Genomic DNA, 9024 nt, shown 5'->3' on the forward strand with positions numbered 1-9024 from the left:
ACTTTATGTTTTGTCTATATATTTGTTTATATTGCCTCAGGCACTGAATAATGTGCAGAACCATGACAGCATTAATAATCCACACTATTGCTCTAGTCCCTCCTGCTGTTTTTAAGTGAATAACATCCAGTGCATTTTCTCACTGAAATTAATTTTGGAAACCCTATAAGTAGCAGTCCTTATAGTGTCTTGAGACAACTTGTAATTTAGCACTATATAATCAAATGTAATTGAATCGAATGTGAATTGAATTTGTTTCTTGCAATGGCACATTTGATAATGATCTGTGATGAGAAATATAAATCTGCATAGTTAATTGACTGCAATCAATGCAGCATCGTCTGTCTTAATGAAAAATGAAAAATGGTTTGTCTCAATATGTGACAATTGTACATGCATTTTATAACAGTATATGGTCAATTGTATTGCCTCATTTGCCTCAGTTGTCCAAGACCAAGCGTCCCTGGCCTTTTGATAAGAGGTCACTTTGAAAAAGAAGATAAGAGGCATTTCATGTTGAAATGCAGTGGTTCCCAAACATGATCATGACATGACAAAAAACTGACATGTAGGCCTATTCGGCTGTGGACCCCCATTTGAAATTATTTTGAGCTAGGGACCCCCATAGAAGATGAATGTTTCTTCTTGGGTTAGATATAGATTTAGTACATATAAGGAGGGGTAAGAGTGGAGACAGTGAAACCTATGATTCTGAATTATCATGCCTATTGCCTACACTAGAGCGCTGCCCGGGCGGCCAGTGCCCGTGGGAACCTGAGCAGGGGCCCTGCCCAGAGCCCAGGCAGAGGACTTTTGTGGCGGTTCTGGACAGATGTCAGAAGTGATGTCTCGACACTGGGGGAGTGTGGAACGTGTGTCGAATTTGAAGTAGGTGGGGTGAACGGTATCTCGAGTTACCGGTACGTGGATATACACATAGGTCTACACACACACACACACACACACACACACACACACACACACACACACACACACACACACACACACACACTAGAGAATTGGTACATTTAGATTACAGTATGTGGCCCACTGGAACTCTCTCAAGTACAAGTAGGCCACTTTGAGAATAACTGACGTAGTGAATTGCTTAGTGAACCATGTGCAGCTAGCCCCTCCCACATTTGAACTCTTGAATGGACGCCGCCGGAGTTAGGGTAATTATTTGCTGTTTATGGCCTTGTTGTCTTTAGTTGTCTGTAGGCCTATGGCAGATTTTCCCCTCAACACTCTCAGGTCACTGAACGATCACAGTGTTCACAGTGAACAGGTAAGAAACGAGCCCTTTTTTGTGATAGCCTAAGGTTATTATTATGTGTACCACCGTGACCGTTCTTTCAAACTGCTGCAGGCACTGTATCGTAGTAGCTCTTTATTAAATAAGCAATTGATATTTTCCGACTCGGCTGTGGCTGGATGATCAGAGAGTGCAATCATGTTGTTGCACTGCTTTTCACTGTCTAAAAGGGGATTAAGTGTGACGTGTGGGCACACTGACTGGACACAGTACTTATGTTGAGAAAAAGGTGGAATAATGGAAAACAAACGACGCACGCGCGCGCACGCACGCAAACTTTTGGTAGGCTACTGCTATTTTTGGATAGAATGTGCAGGTTATACACAAACAGACAGCCATAGTAGAAAACACCCAAACTCATGAGGGGGAAAAAATATTAGCCTACAGTAGGCCTACAATTATTTTGTTATAATAATAACATTTGTTGAAATAAAAATAGACATAAATGATAACACGAAAAAAGGAATAGTCTCTTTGACTATATTCCATGCAGCAATGTATTATAGCAGTAATAAATAGTAAGACAGAATAACACAGTGTGTTTGTTATAGCTCAATTGAGGTGCTTGAAGGTGCTGTGCATGCAGGGCCGGATTAACCCACCCAAGGGCCCCCGGGCTAGACAACATCTCAGTGCCCGGGGAAAGATCCCGGCTCTGGCTGTGTGCAAGGTTTCTCTATCATAATCATGCAACCAATAGTGCATGATTACTACATAACTACTACATAATAGTGCATGAATAGTGCATAATTACTATATATAAATCGAATAGAAAGCAAATTACTGAACAATAATCATCAAACAAATCATTGCCATGGCTGGGGAAAGTTCACTAACCTTTTTGTTGTGTTTTTGTTTCTGTGCAGATTCTTTTAAAGATGAAAGCAGTGCTAGTTGTGCACGGTGGGGCGTGGGCCATCCCAGAAGAACTGTCCAAGCCGTCTGTTGAAGGAGTGCAGAGTGCAGCACGTCAAGGCTTTTCAGTGCTGAAGAGTGGAGGATGTGCTCTGGATGCTGTCGAGGTGGCCGTGAGGGCAATGGAAGATAACACTGCATTTGATGCAGGTATGCATCAGACCTATTGGTATTGGTGACAGGTGTACAGTAGAACACGTCATCAGTTGAACACATTCATCAGTTGACTTTTATAGCAAAACAAAACAAAAGGTCTATTGATAAAGCACATTTGAAAAGCCATTGTGCAAAAGTAGGCTACAGAAGCAGGAAGAGGGGAAAAAAACATGAACTTAATAAAATAGGTGGTGAAATGGAAAAGAAGAGCAATAAAAAGAGAAGAAGTTCAAAGCAATAAATAGTGTGTAAAGTGTGTAAAGGAAGTGCTGCATCTTGCTGTGGAGAATAAGATCAAGACAGTCTTTGATGAGTTGTAAAGCAAAATAAAAGGTATTTTATTGCGGATGCAGGGAATGGGATCGAGGGAGTTGCTGTGGCTGCTTGTAGAATCTGAGTGGGTGTTTCTATTGCACGGAGTGAGAGTGACGGTAAACCTGAGGAAGACACAGAAATCGGAATGAAATATGTAGACAGAAGAGGTTTACACTGGCGTGTCTACTTTATCCCCCATCCAGGAGAGGCTCTCTCACTCTTACCTCACATTAGTTTAGAGCAGTGGTTTTCAAACTTTTGTGTCTCAGGTTACCCCAACGTTTTCGTCCAAGGCACCCCTGAATTACATTGTTACTTTATAGAACCTTACATTTTTGTTGAACCCAGCATACATTCTGGGGGGAACATTCACCAAAAATAGCAGATTTACAAGCTCACAACGAGCTTTTAGGTCAGCTAATTTTGGCAAGGAGGTTTGGTGGTCAGTCTTACCAATTGTTATTATAGAGGGTTTAAGTAGTTAAACTGAAGTGATATTGATGAATTCCAAATATTATCAAAGTATTCTGCAGCACCCCTGGACTTGTGTCACGTCACCATAGAGTATAAGTATTTACAAATCGTAAAAGGAAAATCGTAAAAGGAAAGTCGTAATCGAAAACACTGTGAAGAAATCGTTTCATGAACCTAGTATCGTGAAAGAAGAGCTAAGTAACAATGGTGTTCTCTCTCTCTCAATGCTTGCTAACTGGTACAACTGAATTCAATGTACCCTCAGCCACAAGTAATTGTGTAACTGCAGCTGTATTTAACCTATTAATTTATGACACTGTGGAAACGGTGTCTGCCAGTTCAGAAATAAGAACACTGACTGTACACACCTCATTGTGATTCATTGTGACATGTGATGATGTGACTATGTAGTACACTACATGGTAATGATCATATAATGGATGCTATACTGCAGAGCAGCATGCACAATACTGTAGTATACAGTACATACTTGTGCTGTTTTCAAGTCCAAGGCAAGCAGAGGGAGATCTGAGCCGTCCCACACCCTGAGCCAAGCGGGTTTCTCTGTGGCCATGGGCTCTGTCCAGGGTGCTGAATAACACACAAGTCACACATTTTATCCAGATTGATCAGTAAATGAAATAAATAAATACACATGTAAGCAAATCGGCATGTCAGAGCTGTTACTTCAGTCTGCAGAATGTAGTTCAGGGGCCAAAGCACGAGAGGAGTACGTTTGAGGTTGTAACCTTGTTCTTGGACTCCAGCTGAAGAATGTGACTCTCTCATTGCAGGTCATGGATCAGTTCTAAACACTGATGGGGAAGTAGAGTTGGATGCCATAATCATGGATGGGAGGACACTTGCCAGTGGAGCTGTGTCCTCAGTAAAGAACATCGCAAACCCTGTGTCACTTGCACGGGCTGTGATGGAGAAGGTGCTTTTTGTTCTTAATGTTTCACCTTCTCAACAAAGGTGGTGGTGGGGGGGTGCAGGCTATTTAGGCAAGTTACCAATGCACTGATTTCCTTTGGAAATGTTTATAACATAAACTCCTTAAACACTATACTTAGTCAACTTGGCTCTGTTTATTGGTCTGCTCTTTTTTTCCCCCTCTACACCAAATCTCTTTGATGAAAATAGCAGATCAACAAGCTCGCAGCGTGTTGCGCTGCAATGCATTGTTAGCTTGTAGATCAGCCAATTTCAGCGAATGTTATCCCCAGAATAGGGATGCGAGGGAGCTTCTCTCCTTGGAGGTGCTGAAACCGTAATTTTGTAAATGAACAATATCAAACAATTCACAATTATGTTTGAGAAATGAGAACACAGACTGCACTGAATATTTCCTGTAAAACTATTATTGTAACTGACCGATATGTCAGAATGGAGGTAAATTAAATTGTATAATTTTAATGTAAATAGTAATACTATTTCTTGCTGGGCAACCAAATAGAACACCAAAGACCAAACCATCATCTAACTCTCAAAGTTGTAAAGTATGTCATCTTGCCCTGAAAATAATTATCAAGTAATTATTCAATGAGATTATAGGCAAATATCAATATATACTGCACAATACACAAATTCCTAAAATATATGGCAGTCTTCTCTTCATTGAGTGTGACTTACCGTATGACTCAATGCTGACTTTTTTCCAAACCAAAGCATAACATTGTTTGACTTTGAAGGAAGCTACTGCTATCCATTCACTTCAGTACAACATCAACTTTCAAACGCGTTTGAAATAAGTAATACAACACAGTGGCTCTTATGCCACCTTTAGTTTTGGTCAAAGTTACACTATTGCGTTTTAACTGATTTCACTATGAACACACCATTGAGGAGGTTTGAAGGATTTTTTTTTTTTCTGGGTGGTTTTGGGCAGGTAGATTGGCGTGGAGGGCGGAGAGTGGCGTGGAGGGCAGGGTCAAGGTGTGTTCCTCCGCCTCCTGAACATCTGTTGTTCCAACTCCATTAAAACCGGCGGGAAAGCAACTGTGTACTTTTAGATTTCAACTATACATGAGTGTGTGTGTCATGAGGTTTTTCAAAAATAGCAGATGTACAAGCTCATAGTGCACCAAGAAATCTGATATTTTTCAAAAATTGCGAAGGATTTGTGCAAATCCTTCAAATACATATACATGTATATATATATATTTTTTTATAAGTACATTTTATTCAAAGAGTATGACATGTAATTTTCACAGACAGAGAATATGACTCTTCGTACATGTATATATTTTAAAGCAATCATTTTTTAACTCAAATCTTTGCTTCTGGGGGTCCCTGGAACAACAAACGACATTTGTAGAATCTTGCCAAAACGGTATATTGTGTGAATATTCTGTCATGGTACGATCTGTGTGAAACTCGATTGTGTTTTGCTACAGACTGACCACATCATGCTGACAGGCAGAGGAGCAAACCTGTTTGCAGAGAGAGTCGGTGTTCATACAGTTCCCACGGAGACCCTGGTGACTGAATATGAGAGAAAAGAGTGGGAAAAACAGAAGAAGTATATGACTGGAGTGAAGGAACTTTTTAATTCTCAGTGGTATGTATCAGCATTGTTTATTTGATTGCCCGTTCCCTAAGTACCAACTTATTTAATTAACATGACAACTTTGAGGGTTTGAGGATCTAGTTGGACTTTATGACCTGCTAAGTGGACTAGAGTAGCCCTGCTTATAGCTCAGATGCTTAATCTCATTTGGCGAAGTGGTTTCATTTTTGAGGGGCGATACAGGTTTAATGTTTGTCTTTAGTTCAATGTTTTGTAATGTAATGTAATGTTTTGTAAACGCATTGACAATGAAGGGAAACTTTACGTCATAATGTGTCATTTATGCCATATTGTCTCTATTGTTAATGGCGTTTAATGTTTGTGTTTGCACCGTTTGTTTTACATCACCATTACATCACCTATGAGTTAGACTTTAATATATTAGCGCCCCTCACTTCACACGGGTGGGATTTTTGTATTAATTTGTAAATGTATTTGTTGATGTATTTGTTCCAGGGCCCATGATACTGTGGGTGCAGTTGCTGTTGACTGTTCCGGTAATGTTGCTTGTGCAACATCAACTGGAGGGATAAGGAATAAAATGGTTGGCAGAGTAGGAGATTCTCCTGTCATTGGTATTACTCTTAGCTGTTGTTATTCATCATAATGTATCTGTTCTGTCTCTATTTGCCTATTTATGAGTGTATTGTTGCATATCAGTTACACATCAGTTACATCAATTTAAAATATTAGTTGTGAGAAAGTGGCATCCTTATTCCTTAACATTGCCATGGCAACGTAGTCTGAAGGTTTTTATCCAAACAATTTCCCAGTCGGTTCTATTGGTATATGGTCTGTATCACCTTTAGAACCCAAACATCTGTTTAGCAGCATTTCTTGGCAGATTTCGTTTAATCACCTGTGTCACAGTGTCACATTAACATGTTAATCAAGCCATCAATCATTCCATTTGGTATTTTTCCAACAGTGCTATTTTTGAACATTTCTGAAACATCGTGAATGTGTTTGATTGATTGTGTAATTGCATTTTAAAACACAAATATTCTCTTCTGTGTGTCCCTGGTCAGGTACAAAACATTTTCAGATGGGGGTCTGTGGCCAAATAAATATCATTTTCTGGGTCCTGAGAAGTCTGCTTTAGAAGGCATTTGTAGAATTGGCCTCCAGTCTTAATGGGTTAATTGGTGGTGATTGGTGAATACATCTTGAAGTGAAGTGAAGTGAAGTGTGGCCTTTCTTCTGTAATTCAGGTTCTGGAGGATATGCAGACAACCATAGCGGTGCAGTATCTTGTACTGGCCATGGGGAGTCAATTCTTAAAGTCACCCTGGCCAGGCTCATCCTTTTCCACGTGGAGAAAGGCTGAGTATCACTCCTTTTTAATATTCTTTTTTTGCACCAGTGTCATAAGAAAATACTCAATACTGCAACATGGAAATAAAAATATATATATTTAATTATTGATAGTAAGTAGAGAAAAAGAATCACGCACACTGTCTTCACTTGAGTTTAGATTTTTATTGAGCAAGGTTTCGGTCGTCAGACCTTCATCAGGCATCTGACGACCGAAACGTTGCTCAATAAAATCTAAACTCAAGTGAAAACAGTGTGCGGGATTCTTTTTCTCTACTTATCAGTTCCAGTTATCTGACGCACCTGTCCATTGTAGGTGTGCAGAAGGACTTTTTCTTATAATTATTGATAGTACAAATCAATAATGTAAAGTACAAAAAGTATTGGTATCAAAATGTATTTGAAGTCTCAAAAGTAGAAAGTACTCATTATGCCGAAATCTTTTGAAAATAGCAGATCTACAAGCCCACAGTGCATTGCATCGCAACAGATTGATGCAATATAGATCGGTTATTTTCAAATGGCTGAATTGTATATAGGGCTGAAGTGTAATTATAATTAAAATCTACAAAGTACAAAAAAATTGGAAATACCCCAGTAAAGTAATACCTCAAAATGTGTTTTTCCTTCCTACAGGTAAAGAGGTGTCCCAGGCTGTGGAAGTGTCACTGAGGTACATGGATGAGCGGGTCCAGGGTGGAGGTGGTGCCATAGCAGTGACGCCATCAGGGAAGTGGGCGGTCAACTTCACCACAGAGCGAATGGCTTGGGCTGCAGTGGAAAATGATGTTCTGTGGTATGGACTAGACCCAAGTGACAAGTTTCAAGAGGAATTACAGTGATTTCTTTGACAACATTCCTATAATGTAGTTAAAAAATATATACTTTTTAATACATTTTTCACCATGTTAAAAGGAGATGTATTCCTGAATTGTAGTTTAGAATTGTCACTGAGATCCCATAGATTAAGGGATATTTCACTTTAAAAAAAAACTTTTGGTCATTTCATCGTCTACCCAGACAGTTTTTAAGTTACTTGATTCAGTATTTAGATATTTGATATTCATTTTAGCTGCCCCGCCCCCTTCCTATACAAACCCATTATAACTTCAAACTCCATTTTAACCATGATAGATTTATCAAAAACACCCGTCCTTTTTCCTGGTGATTGATTTTGTCCTTCTTTTTCATTTACTGTTTTCATTTATTTTTAAATATTGTTTGGATTCTTTAGTCTCCTCGGTCCTGCAGCAGCTTCGCCCTCCTCCTCTTTATTTTCCAACAACAATATTTAAAAATAAATGAAAACTGTAAATGAAAAACCACCCCACCCTGCCCCCTCACGTATTAGTAGGACTCCGAGGACAAAATCAATCACCTTATTTCTGTAAGGTGATATGTTCTGTTTGGGGAGTGGTAATAATATAATCTAAAACGTGGATGGGTGTAACATTTTTATGAGACTCCACAATTGTATGAGATTCAAAGCAATAGTTTTCAACTTTCATGCGTTTCTCTCCTGATCAGTGCTGAGCAACGGTCTTCTCGTATATTATCAACACACAATGAACATACTGGGGCTTTGAAGTAGGTAAGGGAGAAGGGGCTTGAGATGTGTGGGACATAGTAGCCTACATCCTACAGCCTACATTACATTTACAATTTTACTGTGATGTTGGACCTTCAAATGAGTAAATGAGGGGAAACCTAATTTTAAAACATTGCATGAGACACTGGAGAAGCTACTGATTGGATGGACTGATTTGCTTGATAACTAATGTATAAAGTATGCCTTGCAATGCCAATGATTGTGGATTTACGATAATCTCTTTAAAATGGTAAATATAAAAACTAAAATATGAGCTTTGTGTTGTGTGTCCTGTTTTGTTCACGGGACTTGGAGGAGTTATACTGTCTCCCTGAGGCTAACTGCAGGCACTGCACTTTTGTGTTCTAGGCACAGCTG

The 9024-nt window shown here is 39.4% G+C and overlaps 1 protein-coding gene across 1 annotated transcript; it reads left to right on the top strand.

Annotated features, from left to right (window-relative positions):
- The first annotated feature begins 1159 nt into the window (after positions 1-1159).
- On the top strand, positions 1160-8854 carry LOC308328025 (isoaspartyl peptidase/L-asparaginase). Its single transcript, XM_080781699.1, has 7 exons — positions 1160-1288; positions 2182-2380; positions 3970-4112; positions 5572-5735; positions 6201-6319; positions 6956-7066; positions 7695-8854. Exons 1-7 carry the CDS (start codon positions 1193-1195, stop codon positions 7898-7900), a joined length of 1038 nt encoding a protein of 345 aa, XP_080637825.1. The 5' UTR covers positions 1160-1192; the 3' UTR covers positions 7901-8854.
- Positions 8855-9024: the final 170 nt, after the last annotated feature.

The sequence above is a fragment of the Protomyctophum bolini genome (assembly GCF_963924005.1).
Source record: "Protomyctophum bolini genome assembly, chromosome: 14".
NCBI classification, from domain to species: domain Eukaryota; kingdom Metazoa; phylum Chordata; class Actinopteri; order Myctophiformes; family Myctophidae; genus Protomyctophum; species Protomyctophum bolini.